The 16410-nt window shown below is 37.6% G+C and overlaps 1 protein-coding gene across 1 annotated transcript in view; it reads right to left on the reverse strand.

Annotated features, from left to right (window-relative positions):
- The window catches only part of LOC101942787 (connector enhancer of kinase suppressor of ras 2-like), a 547551-nt gene that overhangs the window by 68885 nt on the left and 462256 nt on the right, over positions 1-16410 (reverse strand). Inside the window, exons 16-18 of the mRNA XM_065556812.1 lie at positions 4984-5032; positions 3413-3588; positions 2096-2169 (exon numbers count right to left, since the gene is read on the reverse strand). Of these exons, the coding sequence (XP_065412884.1) occupies positions 2096-2169; positions 3413-3588; positions 4984-5032 (299 nt within the window). The remainder of the gene's footprint in view (positions 1-2095; positions 2170-3412; positions 3589-4983; positions 5033-16410) is intronic.

Genomic DNA, 16410 nt, shown 5'->3' on the forward strand with positions numbered 1-16410 from the left:
CGGATACTTGACACTGTTAATATTGTAATTGTTATAAATATTACTTGCGAATTGAATTAACTGGAAAAATTCTGTTTTGCAAATGTAAATAGTGAATTTCAGAATGAACAACCCCTTAAAAGAAATGGAACATTCTTATGGTGCCCACTAGATGGCGCACACTAACTAATTATATGTATTATAAGTCCTTCGATTTATGACACCCGACTTATGTTGGATGTCACTTACGACACTTTTCAATTGACTGCCTGTTTTACTCCTACCGAAGCTTGTTTCGCCCTTACAATGCTCGATTTGCATAAAGTTTGCTTGAAATCAGTTCGTGATTGTGTTATACTGGTATGGAGCTGGAAGGGGTCGCTTCTGATTGGCTTCTAGTCAGCAAGGTAGCTTGTTGCCAGGTAGGGTTGCTGCTTGTTTTTGATTGGCTCCTGACCCTGGGTTCAGCCAATCAGAAAGCTTGAAGAGTGATTGGCTGAGGCTCAGCACGTGTGCCATTCTCCCTGGCTTTCTGAGCCTGTGTTGTCAGCATTCTGAGCAGCATATATGAGTTTATATGTTTATTTGAATGCTGTTTACAAAATACAGTGTATAGTAAATACATTGAGGTTGCAACATTAGTCATCTATAATTCATTTAGTACAAAAATCTGTGTTATTGTGGTGAAAACGGTGTATCAAGCCTTGGTTTTTGTAAAGGGAAATCATGGCTCACCAATCTACTAGACTTCTTTGAGGGGGTCAACAAGCATGTGGACAAAAGGGATCCAGTGGATATAGTGTACTTAGATTTTCAGAAAGCCTTTGACAAGGTCCCTCACCAAAGGCTCTTAAGCAAAGTAAGCTGACATGGGCTAAGAAGGAAGGTCCTCTCATGGATTAGTAACTGGTTAAAAGATAGGAAACAAAGGGTAGGAATAAATGGTCAGTTTTCAGAATGGAGAGAGGTAAATAGTGGTGTCCCCCAGGGGTCTGTACTGGGCCCAATCCTATTTAACATATTCATAAATTATCTGGGAAAAGGGGTAAACAGTGAGATGGCAAAATTTGCAGATAATACAAAATTGCTCAAGATAGTTAAGTCCAAGGCAGACTGCGAAGATCTATCAAAACTGGGTGACTGGGCAACAAAATGGCAGATTAAATTCAATGTTGATAAATGCAAAGTAATGTACATTGGAAAACATAATCCCAGCTATAAGACAGGGACTTTTCATCTTGGAAAAGAGATGACTAAGGGGGGATATGATAGAGGTCTATAAAATCATGACTGATGTGAAGAAAGTAAATAAGGAAGTGTTATTTACTCCTTCTCATAACACAAGAACTAGGAGTCACCAAATGAAATTATTCGGCAGCAGGTTTAAAACAAACAAAAGGAAGTATTTTTTCACACAACGCACAGTCAACCTATGGAACTCCTTGCCAGAGGATGTTGTGAAGGCCAAGACTATAATAGGGTTAAAAAAAGAACTGGATAAGTTCATGGAGGATAGATCCATCTATGGCTATTAGCCAGGATGGACAGGGATGGTGTCCCTAGCCTCTGTTTGCCAGAAGCTGGGAATGGGCAGCAGGGGATGGATCACTTGGTGATTACCTGTTCTGTTCATTCCCTCTAGGCACCTGGCATTGGCCACTGTCAGAAGACAGAATACTGGTCTAGATGGACCTTTGGTCTGACCCAGTATGGCCGTTCTTATGTTCTGTAAATCCCATCACAGTAAGAAATCTTTATCTACTTCCTAATTAATATACTTTCCTCCCCAGAGTCTTTCATTTAATTAAAATAGGAATTGGGTATCTGGATAGCTAAGAAAATAATTTTCTAATTGTTTGTATTTGCATTACAGCTTATGCCACTTAGTCCAAGTTACATTTTTAAAGTAAATAAGAAACACCGTTGCCCATGAGGCTGTAAAACAATATCGGTCTGTTTTAGGGTTTTCTATATAACTCCTTTTCTGGAACTTTTTGCATTCTTAGTACAGATTGCAGATAAAGACAGACAGACCACTTTCTCCAGTGCCATACTTTACACAATATCCTTACAAAGGTGGTCCTTTCATTTGTAGAACAGTTTGACTCATACTCACTGTTTCCTTCTGCATTCAATGGCTCTATCTATCCTGAACTCAGGTAAACTGATGAATCCTTCTGCTTTTTCATCCTATCACAAGAGAGGAGGAAGTGCAGGTGAAAATGAGTACATTATTGAGAAAGAGAGAAATGAGAGGTGAGAACTGTACAGCTGTGACTTATGGTCCAAAGCCAGGTCAAGTCGAATTAATAAAGATAAAGAATACATTGTTCCCACACCGTTAATTCATGAAGATAGTTTACTTAAACATACGCTGTTGACAGTTTTTTATAAAGTGACTGACTTGTCAGTTCTCTAATCATGCCACAGTAACACCAGCCCTTCTGTGTTAAAGACAATACAGAGAACATTCAAATGTGAAAACTACTTTCAACATCATACCAGGTATTTGAACCCATTATTAATAACTCTACAGAGAGGTTCTCAGATTTTTTTAAAGAGTATATTACATCTTAACAGTGATTGTATTGTGGACACTTCCCTTCCTAATGGTGACTGAAAACATTACTGCGGCAATTTCAACAATTGTTTGCATGGAAAAGTAATATTAGGAATGTATTTCGTGTAATTTTCATTTTCTTAAACGTGATTTAACAGTGGAAGAAGAAGACCAGCACAATTTGACCAGCCAGCTTTCTGAAGACCACCCATAAGCGCTGCGCAGATCACTGATGGTTCATGTACCACACAGCCTGGGAACCACTGGCACACATAAGGAGCACCATCAAACATCTGCAGACACATCAGTAAGCCAATATACACACAACACAAGCATACACTCATACTGTTTTATTATTACCCCCAGCATAATCTAAGAAAACCAAATTTTAAAAATAAGTCTCCATGACTCAAATCAACTGCTCTCCTGAGTCAGGTTTTCACATTTGGTTTAATTTTTAGAATGTAGGTATGAACTCATCCCAAGTGTAACTCATGGCTGAATTTCCCCACACTGTTGATAATAGGGCAAGATGACAGCAAACATCTTGTTAACCTAATTAATAACAAATATGGAAAAGAAGTACTGTTTATTGCTGGCCCTTGTAGTTTTTGAAGAATGCCATGTAGCTTTTTTGCTATTTTATTGTTAGACTCACACATAGATGATTGAAAACTTCAACTGAATCATTGCAGCTGAATTTTTTCCTGTCCAGACCCATGTATCACAGACTCATGTCCAAGCAGAAATACAGTAAACTTTGTGTATTTAACTACTAATTGGTAAATATTAGCTTCCTTTATTTAAAAAGTAGCAAAATTTAATGTAGGCTGTTTTTTCTCTTTCTTTCATTCAAGCGTAGCATATACTTACATTCTGGTTTGTGTACCAGTACAGTGAAGAATCCTTCAGAATAAACCAGTATTTTTTCCATTTCTGTGTAAAGTAACCTTTGGCATCTTTTTTCTTCCACAGCCAGCCCTCACAATCTCCATGGCCCAAGTCTTTGCAGGAAATCCGCCTCCTGCTCCCACTAGTCAGAGAGCTCCCTGTAAATGGGAAGATAACGTGAGAGACTGAGGGATCCTATTGCTATAAAAATAAATACAATAACTTACTTTTTAAAACTAGTGATGAGCCAAAACAGGAAACTCTAAACTGAAACCCTTCAAATTTCAGGGCGGAGGGTGGTTCAGATTATAATTCCTGAATCTAGACATGTCCTATGATTTTGGTTTCCAGATGGATGCAAAAATAGAAGAGGCATGGTTTATAATTCTGGATTGGATTGAATAAAATCGTATCCAATTATTTAATCTCAAAGGAGTTTTGTCATATGGGGCCAAAATCTCATGAGAATAGTTTGTGATATTTTGGCATCATCAAATCCAAACCAAAAACCTTGTCCTGATTTGGCCTTTAAGTGGCATAAACTTAAATCTTGATCCAAATCCAAACACCACTTCCTCAGTCCGTTTTTAGTTCTTAATTTTAGCAGCCCTAAAATAAGTCAAATTCTGGTAAGGAAGTTTATCATCATTCCATAGGAATCATGGAACAGTAAATGCCCACAATATTTGTATTCTGATTTTAATTCATCAACAATATTCTAGATTTACTGAACTTAGTTTAAACACATCCTAGCTGATAACCCTGATATGTCACTCTGTCTTACAGATATCACTATCAAACAGAATTTTTTCTTAGTATTGTATAATTTTTCCTTAAAAGCCCACGGCAAAGTTAATTAAAACATTAGATGCTTTACTGTGAAAAATCAAATTTACATTGTTACATAAATTATATTTGTCTGACAGCTGTGAAGCAGTGCCAGAAGGTTAGATCACATTAAATTACTACCCCTTTCTTGATAGTATTCCATTGATCTTAACATTTTGTTCTTTTCAAAATAAGATACTGCATCCTGATCAGCTTTAGAAATACTACAAATTTATTGACTGAGTAAAGGAGAAGTCTTTAGGCAGTGAGTTAAAACTAGAAACAGAATAAAAAGGCCAGTTTGCATGTACTATATATAAATTATACCAGATTATTTTTAATTCCCTAAATATATTATAGAATGACAAAAGAAGTGCCTTTTTATTTTATAACTTTTTATCAAAAGTTTGTTTTCTTGATATTCTCAAATAGTTTATGTTTTTTTTTAAAGAATAAAGTAGTAAGAAATGGCATAATATATGTCTTTCTCCCACTGAAATCAAAGGAAGTTTGAACACTGATTTTAATGGGATAACAGGTCCATAGTACGGTTCCCTTGAGTATTTACTAGCAAACATGTAGATAAATATATATGATATCTGGAAATACATGAATCAGGTCTGATGCCAAGAGTGGATCTGTATATGTGACCCACACACCTCCCATTGCCATAATAGGGCCTTCATTTTCTAAATTCTGAATATTTATTAACGCCAATGGTTTACCTTTGGACCATTTTTTGGTTTTTACCCTCAGGGAAGCGTAGTGGAAAGACTATAAGGAGAGAAAAAAGTATGGATGAGTACCAGTGCATGCAATATTAAACCATGTTATTATGTTGATATACTGTAATCTCTTCATTAATTATTGTTTGTGCCCACGATCTTCCTATCTCTGCCATTTCAAGCATGAGAAAATCTTAATTTTTAATAATCATATAATAAAATATGGTTACAAAAGTAACACAAATTGCAGTTATTAGGTAGCAACAAAACGGTAGTAATAATTGGCGGTACTGAACAATCACTATAATCTCCTTTGGTGTTATTTTGTTTTATAATAATAGGAGGATAAAAACAAACAACAAACAAGCAGAACAATGCAATGCTAAACAAATAAGCATACATCTCTATTTTCACAGAGCTACCTGGGGTATTTTGCCACATGCCTCCCCATTAAGTCAACAGGAGCTCTCTGACTGAATCCTTATGCAGTAGTGAGGAGATAATTTCATGAGGGTTTCACAGGCATTATATAATAACAAAAAGTCACATATTCATTCATTTTAAGAATAATTAAACTGTTACACCACAACTAATCAATTCAAGGAGAAATTTCTGTCCCGAATCTTATAAAGTTAATACGTGATCTTAGCCTTTGTTTAATGCCATATTAGTGGGAACTCGTATACACATCCTCCAATTATATCCATGTACATGTCTGCTGTAGCAATGAAATGACACACAAAATTTAGAAACAGAGCATCATTTTATTCTTAGAGTGTGAATAACAACCATTCTTTTGTGACCGCAGAATATACCATTAATTCTGAAAACAATAGAAAGTAAGTCATTTTTATACATTTTAAAACATAAGTATTATTTCATGGAGAGTGGGGAGATTTTTTTATGCATGGGAATGGCACGGGAGAAAGAACAGGCCAGCTTGAGGGAGAAGTGGACTGCTGGCAGCTGAGGCTGTAGTCACTGGCAGAGCAAAGGCAAGGAGTTCATGGTGTCACAGACACATATGTAGGACAGGGTCGTGTGGTAAATGAAAGGCCGTCTTTTTCATCCGTTTTGTTCTGTCTGACATATAGATTGTGAGCTCTCTGGATCAGGGACTGTCATCTTTGCTATTTGTCTGTATAGTGCCTAGCACATTGTGGTCCAAATCCTTAACAGGGGGTTCAAGGTGGTACCATAATACAAATAAATAAAAAATAATATAATGTCTACATCCATCACTAAAAGTACATGTATTTCAGGTGTTTTTACCATATTAAACATATATCTGTAACACTCTAGTAACTTGAAGAAGTTGTTGTGGTTAAGCAGCAGGTTTTTTAAGGAAGTAGATCATAACCATAAGCAATAGATACAATAATCTAAGCAAATCAGAGTGCAAGAAACTGTACAGTCATTGAGACTTAACTGTACAGTGGTTGTTTCCCCTTTTAGTACGATTCTTTGGCTCTGCTTGCCTCCAAGGGGTGGATTTGTCTTTGTAGGGCTATTTCTCAATAACCGTATAGTATGTGAATCCCTTTAATGGGTGACACCCCTTCCTGTCAACTGTGCAGGTATTTGCATAATCCCACATTAGTTATTTCTCAATGACCACACTGCACTGCTTTTTGCTCTGGTTTGCTGCTATAATCACTTTCTGCCCAGACTGGTTCTTGTTCTCAGGATTTTCAAGCTGATTACCAGCAAAAATGACACCACCTTAGCTTCTTAATTCCTTAACATGAAACAGAAGAACATCACTACTGATATGAAAAGCAGAAAAAACAAAGAAATTCACCTTTTCCAAAAACAAAGAAACCCCTCAAATGCAAAGAGAATGGGGCTGAGAAACTGTTTAAAGGGAAACTGTTTTCTAAACATTTTTAAAAACCAAACCCCAAATCCTTTTGAATCATTACCCTCCCTCAGGCTGTATCCTGATCCCACTGAAGTCAATGGGAGCTTTGCTACTGTTCAGTGGGAGCAGCCTTGGGTCTTTTATCTCATTTCTATTCCCATCTCACTCTACAGGCCAGCAGGGCTCTTCTTGTTGGTTTACATAATCTCTTTCTCCTACTTCAATTCTGGAACAAAATGAAAACAAAATATACTACAATCTGAGAGGGGAAGAGCTTGGCTGGAACACAGAAAGAAAAGGGAGTGAGGAGAGGAAAAAAGATCTGCTGAAGGCTAAAGGGAGAGAAGGGGAATGGGTAGGAAGAAAGACTCAGATATCAGGATGATGTCCATGATATGCATGCCTAGACATGAATAATATAATCAGTACAGTAGCCCAGCCCTGTTATTTATTTTGATATTAAATTTATTTTATGTCTCCACATTTTATTTTCAACATGTTGTATATTTTTGAATTGATAATGCCTTATTTCATCTCAGAAATTGTCATAGGGCTAGATAACATTTTTACAGATGGGTAGGACATAGCTATGACTTCTGGTCCCTAGAGAAGTATGGGAGGAAGTTTGAGATTGTGAGAAAAGCACATTAACTGGATATTTCTGCTAAAATGATAATCAGTGAGACAGTTATTGTTAATATTAAAATGTTATCCTTCAGAGTTAACAACCAAGTGGAATACATGGGGCAGATATTACCTAAGACCTATTGTTTCAGCCTATATGCATATGCAGGCAGACATTAGTTTATACTCCATTCCTGTTTTCAATGTTATCTCTGCAACCAATATGGGCTAAAACCATGGGCTTTTTAAAAAAGAAAATTTAGATTCTGAAGCTCAGTTGTGCACAGCAAGTTCCGTAGCCATGAAGTGCAGAACACCTGAAGCCCTGAATATAATATTAGATCATAATAATAAACAAATGTGGGATGGCAGCTTAATTTAGACTATCTGCTTACCGTTTTAGACCACAGTGAAAAGTTTAAGATAGTACTCTAAATTGGTGAACTTATATTTTTATTTCCACACAGCCAATTTAAACATACAAAACTGAGTATTCTTAAATTTGTTGCAAAAATATTGTTTTTGGGTTGAAACTTTGTGCTGAATTTCAATTTTCATCAAATTCTTACTGTTCAGTTATTTCCCCCTGAAAACAGATATTTATTACAGGAAAACTGACAGAATTCAAATTATATTGGGCCAGATTCCTTCCATTACCATTTCTTCTATATTATAAAAATTGTATAAAATGAGACATGGGCATTCAGTGGTCTATTAGCTTAGCAAGATCTTTCTGTTCAGGGAGGACATTCTGTAAAAGTAGCATTTTTCTGAATAAATAGACCACATAAAAGGCCAACAAATATCACTGCAAATACACCCCATTATGCTGTTCTTTTCATCAGAAATTCCCCTGACAGTCTAGCCTGAAATGAGAGACAAAAATAGCTGAAAAGTTACTCAACAGTGCAAGACTGTTTGCAGATACATCAGATATTCTGAGTTAGCTCAGCACAAAGCAAAGATTAAGTATAAATCCCAACAAGATGGCATTATTAGACTGTGACTATAGTTTGGACCACAGAGGGAAGCTGTAAATACCAACAGTCCTTTGGAGCTATGAAATAACAATGAGAACCTGAAAAAAATTGTGCAGTTACAGAGTTACAAATAAGTGCAACTATTTTTTACTACTTTAAAAATTTATGATTGTATTAGTTAGAGAGGGGTTTGGGTACAGAGGCAATTGCAATTTAGTGGTTAGAGCAGAGGACAGGGCATAAGGGACTTGGGTTCAACTGATGATTCTACCAGTGACTCATTGTGTAACCTTGGATGAGTCACTTTTCTACGTGTCTCAGTTTATCCATCTGTAAAATCAGAAGAATGCTCACCATACTTATTTTTGTAAAGGGCTTTCAGTTTCTCTGAGAGAAGGTTCTGTAATAAGTGCATAGTCTAATTATTATTCATTAAGGAACATACTTCTTATAAGTAAGGGTTGAATGGTGGAGTATAGATTATAAAATGTATAGTAATTAATTTAAAAATATTGAACGAGGGTTATAATGTAAACACTGCACAAGCATACCACATAATAGCAGCATCTGAAGATAGGATTCTGAATGCTGGAAAGGCTTAAGCCAGGCATAATTTTAAATGACAGTGGTGGATGGGAGGGATTTTCTCAGCATCACCATAGGCCTGCTTGTTGTCCCCTTAAAATTCAGCCAGAAATGATCTGCAATTTGGCAGCATGAGCGCTTTCTGGCCCTGAATCTCTCACAGGAATCAGCTACGCTGTACTCCTGTGAAGCCTGGCTCATTGCACACAAGACCAAATACCCACAGGCTGCAACTGTCTATAGCAGTGCTCCGGAGGCAGCTGTATACTAACGTGTGTCTAGAAATTCTTGTAGCCTCTGAGTCATTCTCTCATTTTTCTAGGCCTGCTCCATTTTCTCTTTTGTTCTGGCCACTCTCCCAGCCAACAACAGTACGATGTTTGATGTGCTGCAGATAGACAGAGTTGAACTCTGAGACTGACAAAATCCATAAATGTAACAGGTATGATGTCATGCAAAGACTTAGTAAATTCTCTCCATCTGCTGGATGGGGGAACTGTATTTCAAGCATGTATGGAAGATTGAAGAGAGAAAGACCAACAGTATGTTTCAGTTTGTAGGAGAAATATTGGAAACAAGGACAGAGAATGGATGTTAAATGGGAAAAAGTGACAAAAAAATTAAACAATGTATTGTGGCTTTTATGTATTTATTTTAAACTAGAGCAGTGAGTAAAAGGTGCTGTGCAAGCAGACTGCCCAAAGAGACACACTCTCTGGTTATGCTTCTTGTGAATGGGGATGAAGCAGGTTTCAGGGGGTTCACCAAGCAGGACCAGTGGTAGACTCATTGGGGCCCAGGGCAGAAAGGCTAAGCCCTGCCACACAGGACTGAAGCCTGTGGCCCTGAGCCCTGCCACCCAGAGCTGAAGCAGAAGCCTGAGCAACTTAGCTTCATGGGGGCCCAGGCAATTGCCCTGCTTGCTACCCTCTAATGCTGGGCCTGGCTTTTATATGCAGAAAACAGTTGTGGCACATATGGGCAGTGGAGTTTTTAGAGCGGGGGGGAGGAGGGGGGAAGTGGCTCAGAAATCAAAAGGTTGAGAACTCCAGCTCTAATACACTGTCCCTTCTCCGTGGGTCATTGCAGGTGACTGTGTCATGGCCCTTGTTCCTCTCCATCCCATTTTCAGGATCCAGAGTGTGCAATCCTCACTCCTCAGAGCGCTGGGAGCACAATGACTGCTATTTATAGAAGCCTTTTCACAGCCATGCAGCTGTGACATAATGACCCTGGGTGGGTCATATATAGCAAGAAATGAACCTGAAATTTCTGAATCTATAATCAAGAGCCTCTACGCCTGAGTTAAAAGACCTACATCTTTTATCTCTAAGACTGTAGCAGACATATAAATCTGTAAGTGGTCTAGTCACTAGAGTCAGGGGATGGGGGGAAAGAACCACACTCTGAAAGCATCGGTTACATAGTTTGAGCTGAAATGTACATTGATAAGACATGACATCTAAAATAAATAAATGATATCTTCAGAACACTTTTAGAAATAGCTTGATTGCTTACAATTCCTTAAAAATTCAAACAGAACAGGTTGAGAAGTCGAGTAGTAGTACCTTAGAATAAGCTGGAGAATGCCTATATCAAATTATTCATTATCCATTAAAAATCTCTAGATCTGATTCAACATAAAATATGGTGAGAATAGAAGCACAACAGATCAGAGAACAGAAGGGACTTGCAATTTTAAACTATGAGTCAATCAGCCTCATTTTCCTTTTTCTGTGTGCTGAACAGCATATAAAATCATGTTGGGCAAAAGAACAAAGAAAAAAGGGCATGAGCAAATACACTGAGCAATGAATGCTTTGGTAACTTGCAAAACTCTAGATTCAAATTTTAAGATGCAAGGGAGCCAAATAATCCACTTTATGCTACACAGTAAAAGTAAACATTTTAAACTTGCAACTTCAAAATGATTCATACTGTGGCTATGGGAACCAGCCAGAAGATGAGAGAATGTACCATGGTTGTCAGCAGTTATGGCCTCCTCTCAAAACCACAGCATGAAGTGTGATGTTAAAAGAGCAGCACAAAACACAGGGCTGACAACAGTCTGCATTCGTGAAGTTCCAGCAGCGACACAAACCTCAGCATAACCACAGAAAGGAACATAATGTTTAGCTGACACAAAATTACCTCACTGAAAAGTTGCACCTATGTTTAAATAATACTACAGAGAACAGTGATTTGGACTAGCTGAAAAGATTGAAAGAAACTAACACATTGAAGAAAATCTGGTTGTATGCACCTCAGCTATTCTCATCCCCAAGGGTTTTTACCTTAATCCAATAACTGAACGCAATAAAAACATTGAAACACACAAGTAGATGCTCCCACCTGTAGTGCAGCCTTAGAGTAAGTATGTTTAGATTATAGTGCCATATTCCTGGGGAGCAGCAGTAGAAGTGGGGGATCAAGTGTTTGTCAGTAGTGGTGATATTTAAGCTGGAGTAAGGAGGAGGTGTAGTGAGAGTTCATCGTAGACTGTATGGAAGGTAGTGATGCACCATCAAGAGCAGCTCCTTCCAGCATCTCCTACTTTCCTTAGCTTGACTGGGGAGATAGCAAGCAGGTATAAGTGACACCTGGAAACAATTTGTCAATAGCACAGGTTTATGCCTTTAGTGAGCAGAGGTCTAATTTCTTCAGTGTAGTAGGTAGCAGCAGGAATGGGCTTCTGGGCCAGGAAGAAAGAACCAAAAGAAAAAAGAGGGTGCAAGAGGTCAACCCATCATTCCCACCTATCTGAAACATGTTCCACATGGAACAGATTTTCTAAGAACATGTACTTCAAGGGGAGGCCCATAAATCTCAGCAATTAGTTCTCATCCAGTATTTGTGTGCTATCTCAGTCATTGGAATGGATGTTTCATTATGTGTACCAATAGCTTGTGCACAGCTATCACTGTAGAAGGGAGCTTCTGCTGCTACTATATCAACAACAGCACAGCTACCCAGGGAACAAATCAGTGGGGACAGATCAGTACCAGTAAGTAGTGCTCCAGCATCTATCAAGAGCCAGGCATATGATGCTGAGAGAGTTCCATTTGGAGGAAGTTCAAGTGGCCTACCAGGTACAGGAATCACAACTACCTCTCATCACATATTTATCTGCCATCTCAGACAACAGAACAAGTGTTTCATGAAAGGTCAGTGTTTGCTCTACATGTAAATTCAAGAATTAATGTTTATTATGATGGCCATTATGGAATTCATGCTTACTGTATCCAAAGGAGAAAAGGTAAAAGGGGCATGTGGTCAGATCAATCTGGTGTGTGTGTGGGGGGCGGGGTATGGGGATTAAGGATGCTTCCAATAGTTTGAGCAATGAAAGAATAGGCTCCCTCTACATTTAAAATGGCAGAGCTATGATATCTGTTTCAGAATTACCCCAAGGAGTATATATCTATTGGAAGGGTGTTAAACTAATTTACAAATCTCTTATTTTAGACACAGGACACACCGGGGGGCAGGAATTTGAATCTTGAAATCCACATACAAAATGGTGGATCTGGTAATGCTGAAATGGTTACAAGTGGTGTAAGTGGGCAGATTTGTGGATTCTCTTGACCCACTCTTAATTCCACATCTGAAGATAATTCCACAAAAGTGTTGCTTGCCCTTGTGAACTAGTGTACAAAATAATAAAATTACCAAAGTGACAAAACTGTAGAAAATGACAATATACAGATATTTTCCATTATTTTAAAGATCTTTATAAATTGGTACTTTTTTTATCACCAGCCTTTGAGAATCTTGAAACTTAATCCCTTTCCCCCCATATATATATATATATGGCATCTGTGTGTGTCACTTGCAAATCTTTTAGAAAATATTGCCTTTTAAAAAAAAAAAATCCTCAAGGGTAACCATACAGATTGATTTGTAATTTCAATATTGTGACAAACCAAGACTAAGCACACCTAATTTTTCATAAAACAAGGCTCGGAAAAGGCTTAATTAAGAATGTGATTTTAATAGTGCAGCGGATAAGACCTACCTTACTCTTCATTAAGAAAACCAAAAGCACAACAAACTAAAAACAATGCCCCAGTAAACTATGATATGGGTGAAGGAGATTTAAAGGATAATTCCCAGATTGATATTTAAAATATGAGAAACAGCCTTAGGGTACCTCAGTACTTGAAAGGTGGCAACAAACAAAGAAATTCAGGGATATACAGCTAATATGATTAAGTGACTGGAGGGACTGAATTATGAGGAAAGATTAAAAGAACTAAATGTGTACTGCTTAGCAAAGCAGTGAATAAGGAAGAGATATGAGAATCTTTTACAAATATCTGAATAGTGCAAACACCAAGAAAGAAGAAACACTGTTGCGGGAAATAATCCAAGGGTCAAATCCTGCTCCCTAACTCATCTAAGTACTCCCTGTAATGCCAATGGAATACTAGGATGAGTAAGAGGAGTAGGATTTGGATCCATAAGTAATGGGATGAAAGTGGATTTCAGGGGAATGCAAATGAATTGGAGTCTTCCATCTCTAATTTCTGTGATTCTGTTATTTACATGTACCTTATGGTCACATATGGAATTATATTGACAAACACATGAATCACAACTCTCTGTTCATACATGCAATGCTGAAAGAAACCTGGGAAAGGAGGACAGAAAATGTCTGAATAGCCTCATATTAGCTAATTTACATGTATACCACATTATTTATGACCATATTATCTTAGTTTCAGCATATTCCTTTTCCACTAATCTAATTTTGAAAGGAGATGTCTCAAGTGACCTGGACAGAATGTGAGCAGTTGGCATACTAATTAGAACCTATCCAAGTACTTTAGGACATCTCTCTACAAAGTCACTTTGCCAAACAATCTCATTTTCCACAGATGTCTCTCCAGAAATCCTGTGATTCTCTCAACTTTTTTAGACTCCTTCTCTCCCTTTTAGCTCCTTACTTTGTCCCTCCTGAACCATTGCAGTATTACCCAGTTCCCTGAGAAAACTAACTCTTGCTTTCTCCTCCTCCCATCTGGTTCTGTGTCCTCACTCTTACTCCATACACTTCAAACATCATCAACAACATTTTCCCCTCTGCTACTCTCCTCAGCTCTGTAAAATCTGCTATTATCCAACCTCTTTTAAACAGCTTTCCTGCCAGCCTAACTTCTACCCTATATGTAACCTTTCATTTCCCAATAAAACCTTCCCTCGTCTCTTCTTTTACCTTGCACACAATATTTGTCCATAGCACAGAAATCATACTCCACAGCAAATACAGGCAAAGGGAACCAGACCCGTAACTACTGTTCCAGCCCTCGGTTCAGTCTTGCCCTTCAGAATAAAGTCTACATCTGTATCTCAGGGTTGTGGCCAGTGTTTCTTTGTAATAAAAGGTGGGTACATATTTCCAACCCTCCTAGAGAGGCTAATGAGAGTGCCAGGAAAGAGAAGATGTTAAATAGTTATGCACCAGCAAAGGCAGAAGCTAGTGTCCTCCATTCTAGTTAACAACAATTAAACTGTCTACAATGCAGTTTAAAGGTAATCCACAAAGGGAAAAATATGGAGCTCTGCCCTGTTTTACTTATTTTTCATGTTTATAAAAGGCCTACAAGTTTTGTTTTTTGTTTTTTTTGTTTTTTCAATTTTTGCTTAATTCTTACATTTGTACTCTGACCCTTAGCTCCCCTTCTTATTTTTAACATAGTTCTGCCTGGGAATTTCTTTTCTTTGTTTTTAAAATTATTTAAAACATCATCCTTGAACACTAACTAAGAACCCCATTGTGAGTGCAGCTTTGAGACTTTCTGTAACCAGTTGAAGATATCTATTTTTTTTAAATTTAGAGCCAGATTCAAAAGAACTATCTGCTTTGTGCCACTGTAGTAGTATAAAAAAGCCATAAATTGGAGGAAAGCAGCCCATATATTGGTGAATCTTGTCATTAATTTGCAACTGACTTATTGGTTTCCTTTTCCAGAACATTTAAAAAAACATTTAAATTATTTTCTTTAATACATAGGCAAACTTAAGAAATAAACTTCCAAGACATGAAACTGTAGAATTTCACTTCTGAAATGTCAAGAAAATAGATATTATTAATTTTTAAAATGTTGATTCGCTGTGAAACCTTAGAGACAGATTGGCCAGCATGGAGGTATGGAATGGGCGAGAATGGGCTGAGGCAAATGCAGGGTAAGGAGAATAGGGAGTAAGCAGAAAAGTATATGCGTGTGGTTATTGGAGATACCAGGAAGGAGGAAGGGTTTTGGTGGGTACAGGAGAGTCACTGAGGATGTAGCAGGGGAAAAAGTATTTGGTGGCAACATTGGGGGTGGCACTAGGCCAGAGATATAAGTAGAATTTAGAGGAAGAGTGTCACAGGCAGGATAGGTTTCAGAGTAGCAGCCGTGTTAGTCTGTATCCGCAAAAAGAACAGGAGTACTTGTGACACCTTAGAGACTAACAAATTTATTAGAGCATAAGCTTTCGTGGACTACAGCCCACTTCTTCGGATGCATATATATGTTTCACTCTATATGCATCCGAAGAAGTGGGCTGTAGTCCACAAAAGCTTATGCTCTAATAAATTTGTTAGTCTCTAAGGTGCCACAAGTACTCCTGTTCTTTTTACAGGCAGGATACTTGTATTGAGGGGATAAAGGCTGTGCCCACTGAAAAGCAAATCACAAGAAGCTATTTTCATAAATCTTTTGCAGGGATTCATATGAAATGGGACACACAAAAGGATTGAATGGCCATGTAATTAGGTAGGACACAGCTTTAGTGTTAGATTAGAAATGGCAGGGATGTGTCCTTTCTAGTGGTATAATTCATTTGTGATGCTCACTTGTCTCTCAGACATTCAGTTTGTTTTCCATTTAGTGCACTTAAATGCTCAGAAAAGCATAAAAATGTCTGCAAGTTTTTCAATACTTTATTATTGCCATATTTCATATACCCACAAACGTTTATTTTGATGAAATATTTTTATATATTCTAAAACAGGAGGAGGAAAAATAGGCTTATCAAACAACAGTACTGATAGAAAAGTTTTCATTAAATCTAATTGTCCAACTGAAGAAAGAAGTAAACAAATAGGTGTTTGAAGTGAGATATTAATAACTTATGTAAGTTTTTTTATAAACATATTAAATTTATGAAGGGTCCTTAAGAGCTTTGTTGTTTACTTTATTTGCATCTAATAGTGGAGGCAAGTGATGAAACGCCCGTCCCCCTGCATATAAATGACAATTATGAAGTAACTTCCATGGAACAGTGCTACAATCAGATGTTCATGGGAGATATGACTTTCTGGAGAACAAGTCTGTCTAGTCTCATGAGCTTGCTGCCATTTGTTACTGAAACTTGTAATAAATAGCAAGT

Source organism: Chrysemys picta, chromosome 9 (assembly GCF_011386835.1).
Source record: "Chrysemys picta bellii isolate R12L10 chromosome 9, ASM1138683v2, whole genome shotgun sequence".
Classification (NCBI taxonomy): Eukaryota; Metazoa; Chordata; order Testudines; family Emydidae; genus Chrysemys; species Chrysemys picta.